The sequence below is a fragment of the Chinchilla lanigera genome, unplaced genomic scaffold (assembly GCF_000276665.1).
Source record: "Chinchilla lanigera isolate Chin_1 unplaced genomic scaffold, ChiLan1.0 scaffold00001, whole genome shotgun sequence".
Classification (NCBI taxonomy): Eukaryota; Metazoa; Chordata; class Mammalia; order Rodentia; family Chinchillidae; genus Chinchilla; species Chinchilla lanigera.
Genome location: NW_004955402.1, coordinates 5004306 through 5023107, shown reverse-complemented (window position 1 = coordinate 5023107; position 18802 = coordinate 5004306). Strand labels below are relative to the sequence as shown.

At 45.5% G+C, this 18802-nt stretch overlaps 1 protein-coding gene and 1 long non-coding RNA gene across 2 annotated transcripts in view; one reads left to right on the top strand and one right to left on the bottom strand.

The window, feature by feature from the left end:
* The window catches only part of L3mbtl4 (l(3)mbt-like 4 (Drosophila)), a 240963-nt gene that overhangs the window by 145308 nt on the left and 76853 nt on the right, over positions 1–18802 (bottom strand). Inside the window, 2 exon segments of the mRNA XM_013518523.1 lie at positions 10205–10283; positions 18521–18686. Of these exon segments, the coding sequence (XP_013373977.1) occupies positions 10205–10283; positions 18521–18686 (245 nt within the window).
* On the top strand, positions 10992–12650 carry LOC106149086. The gene is made up of 3 exons (XR_001235039.1): positions 10992–11060; positions 11608–11655; positions 12529–12650. It is a non-coding gene; the product is annotated as an uncharacterized LOC106149086 (long non-coding RNA).

Here is an 18802-nt window from a genome sequence, read left to right as displayed (position 1 = left end):
TCATTTGCATACCACTGTCTCCCTACCACCTACTACAGCAGGGAAGGCCAGGTTGCCGATAGCAATACACTTCCTGAATAAATAATAACAACCTCAATTAACACCTGTAACCATTAACCATTATCTGGATAGATCCTTATCACAATGCAGCAAACGGTCATGTTTTATTCTCATTTTCTAAGTATGTACGGTGCACCACTCACTACCTCAAGCACCAAGAATAAGTTCTGATTTATTCTAAGTCCTCAATGAAAACTCTACCTAGGCAGAGAAAATCTAATGGCCAGCTTCTTCTCACAAGGACAAGAAATGCACAGGAAATATCCTTACCAACTACGAGCTACCTGCCCAAGGAACACACTTCATCCTAACCTAAGACTACTGTGCTCTGTCCTCATGGGGTCCTGCCTGGAGTTACCACGGCACTCAGCTGCTGGCCCAATATGCACTTCACTCTTCTTTGATGAGCAAATCCTGATTTTTTTTTTCAGGACAACAATGTGCTCAACTAAAAATGTCATCATTCCAGTCATTCTTACACCCAAACACGATCATTTGGCCCTTCAGGACAAGAGGACCTTGGGGAAGGCACTGCGAGGCTGTCTCACTGCCTTTCTTTCCTGGGCAAGCTGGAAGAGGTGTGAACACTGCTTTGCCCATGTCCCCTTCTTCTGAACTTCCTGGCATGCAGATGTGAAATGCACAGGGTGACGGCACAGGGTGACGGCACGAGGACAAAAGCAAAGGTATTAGTGAGGGAAGATACAGACCAGAGAGAGCCTGGACCCTGTACCGCCAGCCTGGGACCGGCAACACCAGTGACTTGTCATGGAGGAAAATCAGCCCTCTCTTGGATTAAGCTGTCTCAAACAGCTTTTGTGTTACTTGCAGCTAAAGAATTATTAGAATTCAACAACAATTTTATCGTTTTCCTTTTGTGAAATCAATCAACTGTCCTTAAAAAAAAAAATAACACCAGCGGAGCGGCAGGTGGGCATCCGATGCATTGTCATGGACAGGTGGGGTGATGTAAGGTATCAGGGCAAAACCAGTGAATAAAAGGAACTGCACTGATTGCTAGAAAATGAGGCAGAGATGGATCCTTCCTTACTTGGCAGTGGCCCTAATTGGTGACTTGAGTGACGTAAGTGCGGAACTTCTTCATCCCTCCCGGGATGGGCAGAGGCTGAGACCTCAGGATTGTTAGTTTACTCAGTATAGTGAACACCCAGAGCCCAACAATGATACTGACACAAACGAAGGCACATGAAGATGATTTGGTACTCTAATATTTTAGCTGCAGATTCATGCTGGCCAGCAACAGAAAATAAAGATCAAGATGCGCATACTTGTCCTTGTTGCCACACTGATTATTCACTATTGAAATATTCAGTTCAACCAAATTCATTTAGGAAGTTGTTTTTAATAAAGAGGAAACATTAGCAGTGGGTGGTAATGTTCACTACAAGTTACACAGACACTACTCTGAAAAGGGAAAGAGATTTGAGTGTCACTGGAAAAAAAGTTATGAGGTATGATCTAAATATATGGTGAATGTTTAAATTAAAGAATTATTAGAGTAAAAGACATGCTACCATTATTTTCCCTCTAATACTCCAACTTGCTTCAAAAGCACTTATCCCATCATTCTTGCCACTTTCTGAAGCAGTTCTGGATGTTTTCTTTCCTGAGTGTCTTTCCTAGATGTGGTCAAACAGATGATGAATGCTACTGCTGAGTGCCATCCAATGGAAAGGCAGGTTTGTAAGAACATGTAGTGTCCTCATCTACCATTCACCAGATCTGACACTGTGTGACTTCTGACTTCTCTCCAAAGTGAAATGACAATGAAAAGAAAACATTTTGAATTAATTTGGGACATGAAGGCAGTCACAACAGCACAACTGAAGATACGACAGAAGAGTTTTGGAACTGCTTCAGAAAGTGCCAAGAACAATGGGATAAGGGTGTTTGAAATAATGGGAGGTATTCTTTCAGGTGAATTAATGGCTATTTCTCTTTCACGGTGATAAATTTTAAAAATTTTAACATTCACCTTATTATTTGATCACATCAAGATACTCTGTATCTTCTTATGTTTAAAATAAAAAATAACTATTGGGGGTTAATCAATGGGTTATTCCACTTAAAGAAATACAGATTGTCATGTGTTAGACAGCATTCCACATGCTAGGGGTATGGTTGCCAATAAAACAGAAAGACTCTACTCGAGCACACCATCTGGTGCCAAAGACAGAACAAGCCATCAAATAAGAAGCTCAGCATGCTCTCAGGGAGGGAAGGTGCATGTGGACATGGGCCATGGGCAAGGCAGAAAAAGTAATGGGGTGGACGTTGGGACACGCTTTGTCATGGGTTGTATCCAGATGCCCCCGCAAAGCCTTGTTCAATCATAGCTGGGGCTTTTCAGAGATGGCTGGGTCTAGAGTATGTGATGCTGGGATTAACGGTGTGTGATTACTAAACTAGTCCACCAATTGGTTTGTCATAGTTCTGGGTGTGGGTAATAGGAAGACCCACTGTGGGTATAAGTGCTACCCGCCCAAAGGGCAGATATGGATAGAATATAAAATCTATCAGATTTTATAACAGAGAATCTGATGCTTGTCACTTCCTGCTTCTTCACTACTTTACTGATTTCCTGCCTTCAGCCTGCCATGAACTGTTTCTCCTCTGCAATTTCCCTCTGTCATGCCACCCTGCCTTGGAGCCAGCCAACTATGGACTGAAGCCTCTACAGCCAACTATGGACATGAGTTACAATAAGGCTTTTCTCCTTTAACTTTGGGTGTTGGATATTTTTGTGTCAGCAACAAGAAAAATATTGAAGACATTCTTCAAGGAGGTGGTCAGGGAGGATGTGCTGATGTTGGAGCAGGATGGTGCAAGAAGGGAGAACACAGCATGCTGAATGCACCACTTAGGCAACCCATGGTCACGGTATCACACATGCACAAGTTAGTATCACACACCCATGATCCAGTCATCTCCCAAAAGCCCCACCTATGAGCGTATAAGGCTTTGGAGAGAATCCAGATACAAATCATAACCACTGGTGTCCACGAAGCAGAGAAGTCACAGGACTGGACTCTGGGGATGCCAGCAGACAGACACTAGAAGGAAGGATGGGGACAGGACACCAGAGAAGTAGCCAGGAAGGTGGAGGAAAGCTAGGAAGAGGCACTCGTAAGCAGCAGGCCAAGAAGGGAGACACTATTGCCTGTGCAGAGGCCAAAACTAAGACCCACACATAGCCACAGACTTGGGGCTGGGCAAGGCTGCAACAGCCCTGAGGATAGCTTCAGGAAGAGAAAATGGCAATAAATGACGGAAGCTCAAGGGAGGCTGGGAGAGAGAAGTGGAGAAAGCTAGAGTTTCAACAACTTTTTTGGGAAGAATTGTTATGCAAACAGCAGAATAATGGTGCAGATGCTGAGGCTGTCTGGCTGTAGGGAAAGCCCCGGCATGTGGACACGAAAAGGGACAGGGCAGTGAGTCTGGGCGAGGAGGGGCTGTCGAAGGAGCAGGCACTGTCATCAGCTTCCACGAGGAGACACAAAGTCCATGTGCAGGAGGCCTGGCGCATGCTGCGCGGGCGAACGCAAAAGTCACCACTGACAACTTCTATTTCCAGGCAGAATGGACTTGGGGCCCGTTCTAACAAACAGCTGAGACTGAGATTGGGAGGCGGGCCAGTATTACACCTGAAACTACAACAAGTACATCAACAAGTAAAGCGAATGGCCAAATATATTGATCATCTTTATTTTAAATGGGAAGCCATTCTTTAGAGTTTGGGTTTTTTTCACCCGGCCCCACTCAGGAAATTTATTACATCATTTGCAAAGAAGATTTAATGAAATAATTAGCTTTAAGTGTTGAAGAATGCAGATAAGCGTTATCTTTCAAACTGAAATTACAAATGAATCATACCTGTTCCCCGTCTCCTGATCGAATCAGGGGCAACAAATACCCATTGTGCTGTAGTAATGAGCTTCTCAAACAGAAGAAAGTTGCACAGGCAAAAGGGAGGTAGTCCTGGTTCAGACCTGTGATTAAAACAGTACAGTGATTTCCTGATGTGAAACTGCAGTAGACGAATTTTTTTCACGGTCCTGAAAATGTGAACTTTACCTTACTTGATGACCTAGAAAAACTTCTAAAACAAAACAGTAGCAACGTAGGGAGAGAAGGGTAATCTAACCAGATGCCCACTGAAGAAAACATTTAAAGTAATCTTGAAGAAATAATAATGCTTCTTCCCTGCCACGCAGAAATGATTGTGGAGTGAGGAGAGATTGCAGAAACAGCAGATTGCGACAAACCTCTTCCACAGACCCGACAGGGCCTCCAAATAGGTAAGTCAGAAAGAGAAAAATGGTATACTGGGCTTTGCTTATTATTTCAAGGCAGGCAAAAGGCCACTGTTGTAAAGAACTGACAAATACTTTCTCAGCAAAGCATAGCAGAATGCGGTCATCGCGTGTTGAGATTTAAATAAGTGACAATGATATATGGATAACCGGTCACTCACCCAAGGACCCCAGGGAACATGTCATGCTAACATTTTAAAAACAAAAAGTATATATGTCACAGTTCATGCCCCAACTTGAATACACAAAATGAGGCTCTCTTTAGATTACAGGACAGCGCAGGCCTTCATGGACATAGTTCTAACTAGTGTCTAACCTTTCAAAAATCCGGAGACCGTCCCTCCGTGAACCTACAGCAGAGGCTGGACTCTGAGAGGCCAGAGAACCCCTAGGGGCAGGAAACATTTTAAGGATCATGGGCTCGCCCATGAAACACTGGCTCCCCAAGGAATGCTGGAACTGAGTTACCTGACGACTCCCCTGTGATAGGCTGCTGAGAAGCATAGAGGTACAGCGTTCAGAACAAACTCCGGTTCACAGGACAGCCTTGCTCCACCTGTGCTGGTATTTTCATGACAGAAACAAGAGTCTGTGATCAAAACGTATGTGTCTGTCTTTTAAATTTTACCTTTTATATGCATAGTGTCGAAGGCAGTGCAGAAATCCCAACTACTGTCTTACTTTCTTGTCCTGATCTCCTTGAGCCTTTTAGATGAAATCAGGTACTAAAAACAAAAAGCTGACTCGGTCCTTGGGAAATGCATTTTTCCAGTTCTCCCCTCATCCTGCTGTCATTCACTCTCACCTCTGCACTCTCACATTCACACCCTCATTCATCCGCCTCCCCCTACCCAGGCAGTGAGGCACTCTCAGGTCAAAAGGACTGTGACAGGTGCCCCCTGATTCCCAGAATCTTCGTCACTCATGTGATGGGAAGACAGGCACAGGCCTAAAGTAAGTGTCAGAGTCACTGTGAACTGCTTCAATACTTCCCAATTCTTGATCTGCTCCCTCTTTCCTTTTAACTGAGAGAAAAGAAGTACAACCCAGCTCCACTGAGGATGTCACACGTAAGCTCCTGACTGAACAAGAAAACCGCCCAAAGAACCAGCTGCTACCAACACGATCTGCTCCCCTCACAAATAGACCAACTTATGAATGTTGGAAGAATGAACCCTCTCTATAACACGAGACCTCCAAGCAGGGGTACGGTAACATCTTGCAACAAACCCAAGGGTCACCTAAAGCAATGTGTCCTTCATAGACTAACCTCACGAGGCCACCTTAAGAGCTCTTAGGACCAATAAGCTTTTGGCATTCTTAGTAGAAAGTGTCAGGAGATATTTGAGAAGCCGTGTGTGTGTGTGTGTGTGTGTGTGTGTGTGTGTGTATGTGTGTGTGTGTTTAATTCTAATTACATTTCTCCCCGAGTCTAACTCCACGATTGATGACATTCTTTTATTGAGTCGCCTGTGAGCTGACAGAACTGCTGTGCTACTGAGTGGCAGGAACCTTCCACCTGGGGTCTGTGGCAGGTGCCTCGATGCAGTGGAGGGGCTGGAGGGCATGCTTGCACTGCTGTCTGTCCACGTGTCTGGACCACAGCTCTGTGACAGGGATAAGTCTCCACAGGCACGGGTATCAGTGCTGGGGGGTGCCAGGAGGTGCATAGACTGGACTTCTCACGGGCCACCTGCGCACACAGCAAAAGATAGCGCTCACCTTCACAGTCCCTAGACATGGAGAGGGACAGAAAACTGCAATCATGTCTGCTCACTTAATTTCTAGCCTGCCTATGGCTGTGTGAGTGTCCGTAGAACCTGGTCCATACACACCCAGTGCATCTGGGCGTGGTGTGAAGCAGTGGGACAATCGTACACCAAGCTCTGAAAGATCCCAGGCCATGGACACACAGTGTCAAGAGGGCCTAGAAGCTACGAGAAGGACAGGGATCCTGGTACTGGCATTCAGAATGGGAAGGGACCCAAAGATGTTTAAATATATACGTTTTGGGGTCTCACAAAATCAGAATTCTGAGGAAGCCCTGCAGATGTCATTCTGTAAGTGTTCCCATTTAAGTTTGGATCCATTGCCCATCTGAGACATCTGCTTATTTCAATGAGCAAAAGCTTAAAAGGTCAAAGAATTTAGTATCACTTTGTAAATCATACTATGGTAGTGAGGACAATAATTCAAGGTTCTTAGCTTGGATGTTGTACAGTAAGCAACTGCTCTACATGATTTTTCTTTTAACGTATTTAATCGACAGAGATGGTATATCTTCAAGATGTACTGAGAATGATCTGGTATGTGTATACACTGCACAAATTAGCAGTCCATCGTTGCTCATGCTCTATATTAGATCCCCAACAACTTATTCACCTTACGACTTAGTTTATATCCTCACACTAGCATCGATCCATTTCCCCCACCTTGTAGATCCTGATAATTGTCATTCTGTTCTCTGCTTCTGAGTTCTACTTCCTGGGTCCCACACACAGCCATACGCCACGGATGGGGATCCGTGCTGACAAATGTGTCCTTTGGCAACTCTGCTGTTGTGCAAACATCACAGACTGATGGACTCACACAGCCCAGATGACATGGCCGATCCCTCGAGGTGGCCCCTCCATGTGATCAGGAGACACAGTAAACACCAGGAGCAAGAGGCCTCTCCCAGTGAGACACAGCAGACTGTCCACAAGAAATGTTTTTAATAAGTAAAAGGGCTATGCTCCAAGATAACCATTAAAAGTGTAGTAAACACACACCAAGAACACGGAAGTCTCCCAGAATCCTTTGTGTTTCTGTAGCATCAATTGTATTGCTTCATTCTTGCTTAGTCTGGCTAAAGCATCATAAATTTTATCTTTTCAAACACCAAGTTCTAGTTTCTGTGATCTTTTGTCTTTCTAGTTTATTTGGTTCTCTCTGATCTTTATTGTTTGTTTCCTTCTCCTGACTTTTGGTCTACTTTCTTCTTTTTATGTAGTTCCTGAGGTGTGAAGTCAAGTTGCTCCTGACATCTTTTTTTTGTATCATTGGAGGTGTTTATGGCGATGAACCTCCCTCTGAGCGTGGCTTTCTCTGCATCTCCTAAGATTTTTTTAAGAGAAAAGAGAACAAAGTAACAACAACAAAGATAAGAACAAAATAACACAGAAACAATAAAAATGATACAAAATTTCAAAACAAGATGATAGGAGATTAACAATGGTTGTTACATTAGGTTGTTATCTTCCAGGAAGTTGCTCAGATAACCAGATGTAAGAATGAGGATTGATCAATTAAAGAGAATAAAAAATATTAAAACAGAAACACTAAATCTCTTAAATTTTGGTAAGTTGTGCTTCCACTTTAGTTTGTCACATTTTTTTTTTTCACTGTCTTTTCATTTCTCCCTTTGACCCAGTGGTTGTTCAGGAAGTTTGTTTAATGTTCTATTATTTGTGAATTTTCCAAAATATCTCACTATTAATCTCCATGTTTATACTATTGTAGACAGAGAAGATATTATAAATTATCTAAAGCTTCTGAAATTTGTTAAAATGTATGTTGGGATCCTAAATATGATCTCTACCAGAAGACGTTCTGTGCATGGGCATGAAAACTCTGATGGAATAAAACTCTTTGTGTCTGTTGGTACATTCGGTTTGTAGTGTTACCTAGAGCAATGTTTTCCTATTGATTTTCATTACCAGACAGTAAGTGGAGTACTGAAGTTCCCCAACTGTCATTATATTTTTGTTGCTTTCTCCCTTCCATTCATTCTATTAATTTGTGCTTTCTATAATAATCAGAATTTAATATGTTGAAGTGTGCACAAACTTTCCCTAACTGAGCTTCAGAAGACAGCAAGAGTAGTCATGCATATCAAGGTGATCAAATACTATTCTATTCTACTCATTTCAGAATGAGTAGAATAGAATAGAATAGAATTCCAGCATATGTACAAATTCAAATGCACATAGAAAGAGGAACGAGGGGGAGACAGAGAGAGAGAGAGAGAGAGAGAGAGAGAGAGAGAGAGAGAGAGAGAGAACTACTGCAAATATAACTGATCCAGTTCTACAACACTTGGAAGCCAGAGGCTGGCACTCTGAGTCCCAAATGTTCCTATAATGTGAGGAGCTTCCTGAACTCCAAATGACCCTAATACCGATAAGTGGTAGAGTCTTCACACAGCGTGGACCTCAACTCACTCCAGTGACTTTTCCTCATGGGATGGGCCCAGAGTTGCAGTCCAGTTCAGTGATGGACAGCAGACCCACCGGCAGGGCATGTTCTCCATTAAGTGTGACTGAACTTTTTTTTTTTGCCTTACTCTCTGAATTTACAACCCAAGAACAAGCTGTGAGTCTGTGCATTGCTGAACTGTTCCTCCCTGCTTGGCACACAGCACAGTTGGGTAGGAGGTACTACATAAAAGATTCCTCTTCTCTCCTGATGACTTCCACGGCAAAGCAAACCCATCACAATAAAAGATAATGCTGACTTCAAAGGCGATGATGGAGAATGTTCTTGTCCATCTAAAAAAATATAAGCTACATTAAAGAATAAGAGCTTCCATAAGCACACGTCCCTTCCTCTGTTTTGCAATTCCTTTGGACAATAACAGCTTTCATGGTTCAGGAAGACAGTCAAGTAAAGCAGCCCTAGGGAGAAGCGGGTGTGCGAGGGGCTGTCCCTTTGGAGGCAAGGAGAAATGGAAGGTAAAGGGGTGTGTTCTCAGCAGCTGCTTCTGTCCCTAGTGACGTGCAACTATTTGGGAGTCATGGGAGGACTGAAAGTGAGTACACCTAGAAGTCTTGCTGCAAATCCTTGCCACCAGTTGAGGATGAGACGGCAGAGGACTGCGGTCAGGAGTTAAGTCAGCGAGAGTGGGGAGAGGCCACTGCCGGGCACAGCGGCTCTGCCTTTGCGTCCACAGCCCTCACTCGAGCACAGAGGATGTGTGAGCCCTGGGTAGGCCACGGCAGTAGAGGGTCACCACACTGGACGGACAGCTGACTCAGTCCAGTGACTCTGCAAATGTGCTGCCCTCACATAACTATAATAATCTGTGTGTTGAAGCAAAACTGACTGCTTTAGGTAAGGGAAAAAAAATCTAATTATTAAATTTTTATTTTTATGAGTCCATGTTTGCACTCCATAATGCGTACATTCACCATGGGGGGCTGGTACATGCACGTAATACGTCTTCATTCTTTTTACAACCCCTCCCCCTCCTCCTCCCTCCCTTCATCACTCAGACCCTCCCCATTTGTGAAAGCTCTATCTCCCTGTTTCCTGTCATCTATCTTCTGTTTTGCTTTTTAATTTTGGGCTCCTCATTACCTTATGGTTTGAAATGAATACCCAGATACGCATAAACATCAATCAATAATAAAAGTAAATAGGTAAGCCAAAGGCTCTTAGTTCCCAAAAGGTTAAAAAAATTTTTAGTTCTCTAAGTTTGTTTTTCACAATGTCCACTGGATTTTAGGTTTGTATATATTTTCAAATCCTTGGTTCTTGGTTGCTTTGAATGCAGAGTAAAATGGGGGGGAAAGGCATTCATGTTACGCCGTTCTCACACGAAGAATGCTTTAAGAACTGTAATGCTGCTTTTATACTTAAAAAGTATTTGTTTCCATGTTCATTCCTGAGTCGTTTAAGGATATGCCTTTTTGTAAGATGAAACTGTCAGCTATTTGTTAGCCTTTTTAGTACCACGGAAGACAAGCGAATAAAATGTTTTCTGAGGGGTAGGAGGAGTAACAGCGTGAAGCTGGTCTGCAAAGCAGCATCCCTCCTGCACCTGCCCTCACCTGACCTCCGATTCTGAACAAAGGTGTTGCTGCAGCTACAGGGAAGCATCTCTGAGCAGAGGCCACCTCCTCCACTGCACTAGGGGACACAGCATTGGAGCAGCGCAGCCTCAGTCACTGTCCCGCGGGGCCACCCAGCAGCAGGCCACGCAGCCCCGTGGGGTCCCAGGCCCTACGGTTTCAAGTCCTCGTAGAGAGCCCTGCACAGGGGACAGAACAGAAAAACCTCATCTGCCGCAACAGCAGCTCAAAGCTGGCGCGGCCTTTCCTCAGGTCATGTGGTCAAGGGTGGCTCACCAGGCATGGCACGGCTTCTGGTGAGTGGCAGGGACCTACTAACTGCGTGCAGTGTCCTCTCCCTGCAGAAGGCGCAGTCTTAAAATCTTTCAGGGAACCTGAAAAGATCTGTTGCCTAAGTCAGCACCCCCACTGGACGTCCGCTGACTTCCACGGATTTACAGCCAAGGCGAGTCTGAAGTTGGGACAGGGATAGAACGTGTTGAACCTCACTGTCTGACCACTGACCTGATGCAACTCCTGCCTCTTGGAAAGACGAGAGCATCTCACCTACTTCAGCTCCTCATGGAGCTGGGCCTGTTGGCCACCAAGCCATGCTGTCCACGCGGCACTGGCTCAGCCTGCCGGGCAGCCCCAGGCCGCTCTGTGGACGGAGACTGGCAGGGAGCAGAGCTGTGCAGCTACTCCAGGAAATGGGCCACGTGCTCGGGGCTGGCGCCCAGCGGCCAAAGGCCATGAGTCGGAGCAAAAGGAGGCCCTTCTGCCCTCTCTTCACAAGGCCTGGAAGCTGGCTGAGAATTCAGCAAGGAGCCTCACCACAGACTGCGTCATGAGGGCCGTAAGTACATTTTGAAATGTCTTGATAAGTTTATAGTGCAAATCTGTAATTAGGGACTTGTAAACCAGCTAACTTTTTTGAAAAAAAAAAAAAAAAAAAAAACCACAATACGCTGTAATTGTCTATTAAGTCAATGAGTACTCAGGGACTCTTAAAGCTGCTGACTCCTTGCTTGCTCTGATTTGGAGAAAGTAGTAAAAATTTGTTCTGAAATTCTCTTTAAAATGGAATTAAATTGAAAATAGGCTGCTGCTCAGCTACTAAGTTCACTGATCTTCAGCTCCTCCTGAGACTGGCGTCCAGCCACCATATTTCCTGCCCCAGATCTGGAGTATCATTGCACTAATCCTTATTTCACAATCTAGTGAATTCCTAGCTCTGACTGCATAAAACTTTTCTAATCCCACCAAGTTCCAGCTGCACATGTAGAGGAGGCTTTATTAATCATTCATTTTTTAACGTTGAATAACTACTTTATCTCACATCCCAGAATAAACAATAGACCAGACCATATGGTGTATTTACAAGACTTTCTGTTGTTTTATAGATCTGCTATGTGATGGCCCAAAATGGATAAAAATGAACGATAACTTTTGTAAGTTATGTTCTATTATCCTCATTTATGTTCAACAGTTACATAAATTAGCAATGTTCCCAAGATCTTTAATATAAATTATAAGACAATATATAATTTGTATTATTATTCTATTAATATAGATTTTAAATTCATAATAATGCTTCATTTCATTTACTATGCAATCAAGCATTATAATTACTTCTAAATATAAATTAGACACTAAAGGAAAAAAAATGGCAAAATTATTTAGACATGGAAGCCGGCTAGGAAATCTCCATTTTCTGCCTGTCAATGTCCCATCTAGAAAATTTCCTCTGTCACGGGGGGGTAGCGTTTTGACCCACGTCTCTCCTACAAGTCCTGGCTCTGTAAATCCCAGAGACGAAGCTCAGGCCCAAGGGCTGTGGGTTGGCGCTCCAGGCGGGCTAGAGATGCACCTCTGCTTTACACAAGTGATTATCCAGCTCTTAGACAGAAAGATGAATCTGTGTGTTTTCAGAAGCTGGATCCTAGAGAAACAGAGACAGATAGGCCGGTCAGCATCCCACCACCCAGGAGACCCACACTTGCACGGGGACTAAGGAGAATATAAAATAATTAGATACCTCGACGTGCATGGTGGAGAAAAGGAAGTAGTGACGTGGAAAAAGCAACAGTTTTCCTGAGAAGAGACATTAGAGAGTTCTAAGGACGGGGAAAGACTCCTCCACTAGAAGAATGCATACACCATACTAGACAGAGAAGCTAACACAGGAGCTGCAGAAGGACCCTGCGTTTAGGAAGCTGAAAGGAGCACAGCATCAATGGTCAGAGGGAAGCCAAGGAGGCCCGAGATGTGGACGATGCCTCCCTTCTCCTTCTCACGTTCCTCTTCTCCTTTCCTCTCTCCAGGCTGGCTTTGGACTGGTGTCTATTAGTGAACAGGCTGGGCAATGCCGGCCACCAGCTTCTTCTGCTGTTGGGGGTGCGAGACAACTCCGGGAAACAGTCTGCCCAGCTGCTTCTGCTCGGCAGACCCTGGCGCTGGTGAGTCGATGCGCCCGTGGCCAAACTACTGTTTTGGCACAGTGTGTGAGGCACAGAGGGGACACGGAAGCTGCGAGTGCCTCAGAAAAGAGACCCAGAACATGGAGAGGGCTGGCAGGCAGCAGAAGCCTGGGGTCAAGCGCAAAGCTGGGCAAAGATAGCCTGGGGATGGGACGCATTTGACACTGAACCCAGATATCCGACCCGCTTGCCCCTGGCCTGGCAAGGATCCTTTCTGGGGCAAGACCAAGCTGTCTCTTCTCCGGAAAGAGCCACCCCCCTATGACACCATCAGGTCACCTGCTCCTTTTCTCCTCCACCCCCTTTGCCTCCTGTCTCACGCAGCTCTGGAGGGTCCTATAAACAGAGGACACAGTCCCCTCTGGAATCCAGATTCAGCACCTCTGCCAGAAGGCCATGCGGGACCCGGAGGAGACTCACCCAGTCATAGGGTGGGGAAATCACCTCTGGCCCGTACCTCTGAACAACAGGTATGGCTCAACTAAGCCCCGGTCTTCCAGGTACACCCTATCTTTGGTGACCTCCAAGAGCAATCACTTTTTCTGGGGGGGCTCAGACTTTCTGAGGAGAGGAGCCTAATTACTTTGTGACCTTCTCTCTGCCCACTCAGAAACAGCAGCTCTGTGTCTGTCCAATGACAGCTGCAAGTGCGGACATCAGCCTCCTCTGTGGGCCACTCCAGACCACGCCCACAGCTGCCCACGGGCTCAGTGGCCAGGGGCCACTCAGCCACACACGGCCTTGTCACCCACGGCAGTTTGTCATTTCAAGACAAATGCTCTGAATGTGCCGTGGTAGGGGAGTCTGTTAGTTATCGAGTGGGGCATCCAAATCTGCATGTAATTAAAAGTACAGTTTTTTTGTCTCAAACTTTACCTTCCTTATTAGAGGCTCAGGGAACTGCAAATATTAAGAAAGCATTTCCACGTAACTATTTTATTTCCTTTAACCATGATTTCTGAAGGAGGCAAAGGGGCAGGGAAGGCAGAGGAAGGTGTCCCAGGGTCAGCACAAGCAAGCCAGTGGGGAGCGGCCTGAGCCATCGGAGTGCTGGAGGGGAAGGGACCGAGAGCGCAGGCAGAAGCTGGCCCCTCCAGGGCTTGCGTGGCCCCTTCTGCGCCTCTTCACTCCTTCCTGAAGTGTGTTTGCCACCTGCAGGAGCGACCCAGGCCCCAAGGAACAAGAATGGTGCCGCAAAGACCTTCTCTGGGCCACGGGTGGAGGCACCATCGCCCTCCCTCCGTGGGTGGCCGTCTCCTCAGCTCCAGGACTCCAGTGTGCACAGAGGTGCGACAGTGGAGAGACGACAGCAATGTCCGGTCCCGCCGTGGATGGCCGACAGAGTCCGTGGAGGAGGAGTGAGGGTAGGCACAGAGCACACATCACCTCTTTCAGCCCCTGGGACAGCCCAGCAATGACAAGCAAGCGGCCCAGCTGAAGAGCACTTAGAAGGGACGTGTGGTTGGAGAGCTAGCAGGGGCCACACTCAGGGAAGAAGACGAGCACTAAGGAAGCCCTGAGGCCATGGGCAGAGCAAGCACTTCGGATGAATTCTAGAGGCCAAGGGAAGCCATGGGAGGGCTCTGGGCAAGAGAAGGGTAAGTGAGGATGCAGTATCAGGGTGGACAAGGACGAGGGCCATCCGTCAAATGTTGGGCACGCCGACACACCAGACAGCAAAGGCCCTCTTTCACCCTTCTGCTCAGATGCTGGCAAGGATTAGAAAGAGGCACGGAGAATGAGGGCCATCAGTGTGGACGAGGAGGACACGGTGTAGGAGGACAGAGGAAGCCCCGTGGCCTAAACCAGGAATAAAGCAAGGGGTGTGGGTGAGACTCAGGGGTGGACCGCTTGGCGGATGTGCACCAGGCTCTGCTTCCATCCCAGCACCACAAGAAAGGGAAGAGAAGGGAGAAAGCATGAAACGAAGAGGAGCGAAGACTTAGGGAAAAGGCTAGCTATGACCACTTGATCTGCTAACTAGAAAACCACTCAACAACGTACTGAGAATAACTTTATTTAAAGAGTGATATCTTTATAATGTATTCACAGTTTGACTTAAAGATGAGCAGAACCAGTTTTAGGCTGAATTTGACTCAGAGGGGCTCCATATCACATGTCTAAATCAATAATCCTGTTTTGAGACCTCCTAAGTGTTACCCAATATTCACTCTGTGATCAGCACCCCACTTCTGGGTGGTACAATTTTAACACGAATCTAGGGAAGAAGACATCCTGGCAGTGGAAGTGCTAGGAAGTAAAATCAACTCCTAATTTTCCGAACTAATGCCGAGAATCCGAGTCCTGGGAGGCAAATGTGCCCAGCCCTTTGCCCGGCTCCAGTCTTTCCTGAGGGTCCTCTGGGCATCTTGAAAGCATCCACATGGTGTTTATGTCCCAGGACTTCGAGGCCAGGAGGCCAGGAGGAAAAGCCAGGCAGTTAGTCCCAGCAGGATGGAAATTTAACTCCAAGACTTTCTAGAAGCAACACCTACCAAGCTGTTCTCCAAACTCCGCTAATTACTGATGCGTCACCCCCGTCCCTGCAAGGCAATCTCAGGTGCACTGGCCATCAGGGTAAAGGAAAGCAGCTGTGCCTACAGAGCCTCAGATGAGCTAGGGTCCTTGCCAGTGTCCAAAGCACCCAGGCTGGTGGGGCTCTACTCTTCAGTGTCTTGGTATCTAAGGACTTTGGGGGACATGAAACAGCAGAGAGACCCTGACAACCCACCTAATGCTGCCAAACCTTAATGAGTGCACTGTGATTTTAACTAGAAAAAGCCCAGCAGGCAGGACTGCATGTCAGCCACCACCTATGCTCTGCACCTCCAGAGAGGGACAGCAATAAGCCCACTGGAGACTTGAGGGCCAGCGCAGGTGAGCACCCTGGGCACGAGGACAGCCACCAGGCAGCTGCTGGCCCACGTCAAGCACACTGGCTCCTCCTAGGCCCAAGGGGAGGACTCATGTTGTCGCTCCCCACAGGCTTTTCTCGGTCACCCTTTCAAGCACCGGGCAGCATTAGGGTCCTGGCCCAAGCTGACTGCACAGGGATCCCGGCAGCAGCTGGGGACCACAGCCTGTGCCTGGCCTCAGCCTGCTTTCTGTGAGAAACTGAAGGCCACCAGCAAAATGGAAACAAAAGGAACTATCATTTATTTAGAAAGACAAAATTTTAACAAATTCTAACAAAATCTGTATGAGAGTCAGTGAGTTTCAGCTCTGCTCATCCATGGCCTATTTCCACGGCTACAGACTGCTTCCGGTCCACGTCTGGCGTTTGCTTGTGAGGCCGGCTCGGCACAGCTCTCTGGGGTCTCCTGGGGTTGATACCGCAGCATCCACTCACTCCCGGGCACCAAGGTGGCCATGTACACTTAGCTTTCACTCCTGGACAGGCAGCTGTGTGACTTTATTCTATTTCACACATTTGTAACCTGCAGCCTCTTCAAATATACACTGGAAGCTCACTGCATACACAAACATACGAACTGCATGCATATGCAAGCATGAATTTTTCATCCTTCATTTCCAAGGAATTTTTTATAATACTAGCTATGAATGTGTTGAAAAAGATCATGCATATTCATAAAGAAAAAGACATGAGAATACTAATTTAAAAACTGCAATGTGATTGAAACTTACGATGAATGCTAGAATTTTTAAAAATGTATTACAGTAAAAGACACATTGCTGTTAACCCTCCTCAAAATACTCACTTGGAACACACTTATCCCATTGTTCTTGCCACTTTTTGCAGCCATTCTTCAAGTCCTCTTGTCTGAGTGTCTTTAGTTGCACTGTCGTGGCTGCCTTGATGTCTTCCATCTATTCAAAACATTTACCTTTCAGGGTCACTTTCACTTGGAGGAAGAGCCAAAGTCACCTGGTGCAGACCCAATGAAGGGGGTGGATGAAGGCACGCTATAACATTTCTACAAGCCTGCCTTTCCATCAGATGGCACTGAGCAGCAGACTTGCCTTTCTTGTTTGTTTTGTTGTTTATCAAAGAAGACTACAGTAAAGACACCAAGGAGGACTTCCAAAGGGGCTTCAGAAAGTGACAGAAACACTGGGATAAGTACATGTGTTGGATGCAAAGGGGCGTATTTTGAGGGCTATTAATGGCAATGTATCTTTCACTGTCATAAATTGTAATTTAAATGTCCACCGTATATTTTGATCACAGCTTATATCTTGTATTTTCTTTTGATCATTCTTATTTTCTCACAATATCACTAGTAAGAAAGCTGCTCTAATATCTTTCATAAAAATTCACTAAAGAAATTTAATAAAATAAAGTTCAAGTTGGCTTCCAACTTTATAAATGATAGCAGATCAGATAATCTCTAAGTTTTTTTGAAACCCTGACGTTTTAATAGACTCGGCAGGTTTAGATCAATAAGGCCATCATGTGACATAGTAAAATAATAAAGACAGTTGTTGAGCCACATAAATAAAAAAATAAAATGCAAGAAAAAACATGGAAATTTAAAATATCTGAAAATGTCGGTCAGATGACTTAATCTGCTCATATATAACAAAACATTGTGTGTGTTTTCACAGATTTACTTATAAAATGTAATTATTTTGATCTGATCATCAAGCAAATCAGACACTATAGTAAAAACCGGTGGCCAGCTGGCTTGGGAACCTCAGGAGGCAGTGCTCAGTGCTGGAAGCACATGTGTTTGGTATAAATGGTGAGTTTTTAGAGAGAAATGGTGCCACGAAAGGGCAGGGAGATGAGCGTAGTGCAGACTGCAAAGGCCTTGCATGCATGCAAAGGAATCTGGAGCCCAAGGGTACCAGGTGGCAGGTGCCAGGCACACATCTCAAGGAAGGAGTCAGCGAGGTGGGAGCAGGGTTTCACACAGCTGTTTCAAGAAAGAGATGGGGACAGATGCAGAAGACCTTTGCCATGTGCATGTCAGCCCCACAGACTGTTTCGCTGAGGACACAGCCTGATAGGTGAATCCATTTGCTACTGAAAAATAATGCAGTGATAAGTGAATAAACAATAGGATTGATTTCGGAGTAGGAATGTGTGTGTATGCATGTATTGTGTGTGTGTGTATCTACAGTGGGGACATGGAGGATCAGATAATCTCTGATTAAACCACACCACAAGGGTGTCTTAAAGTTTAGGTTCTTAGAGACCAACAAAACATAAACATGGTGCAAATGTGAACCGCTATAAACATAAGGCTAACCAAACAATCTCCAATAAACCATATAAAATGATGAAGGCAAATAAAATTTATAACCAAAACTGCAGCACAGCAGTAATAGAAAATTATGACCAAGCAAAGACACCTAGTTATAAGTTATCTTTCCTCTAAATTCTAGGGGTTCTAATTACCCAAGTATGAACACACAGCATAGGGATCTTGTAGCACTTCCAACAACAAGCAAAAATCAAACTTCTAAGAAAAATGAACTATAGTATTTGAAAAACTCCAATCACATTGATCTTGTCACATCAATTGAGTCTTTGATAATTTACATAGTTTTATATGAAAATAAAAAACTATAAAATATTACATTTCATGATAACAACACCAATTAGACACATGCTATGAGCCAGCCAGGTTGCAAAATGCTACATATACATTTATCTCATTTCTTCATCACAATTTAATGCATAGATATCACCTCTATCTTGTAGATGTGGGGGTGGAGGCACACAGAGACATGCAGCTAGGCAAGCAGTACGCTGAGTTCAGCCAATCATTCTGACCACAGTTTTCTCCTGTTTTGAGCGCTAGACCACATTCCTAGAACTTGCATTTTTTAGACCCTTCTCAGTCTCAACAGGAAGCCCTGGGCCACTCACCAGCTGAGTGTAGACTATAGTTTGAAAGTCATTTGGAATCATGGTGACAGCATGGTGGATCTCAGAGATGGGTTCTGGAGGAAGGACAAGGAAACTCAGTAGAACTTGGCGGTTGGCTGCATGTGGGGCCGAGGAGTGGAAAGGAGAAAGTGGAGTCTTCAGTGCTCTGCAGGAGAATGAGGAGCTGAGGAGGCAAGGGGGACCCGTGGTGGAAGGAGCAGGGCGTGGGCTTGGGATGCAGCGAGGTCTGATGTGTGGACATCAGGATGCCTGAGAGACTTT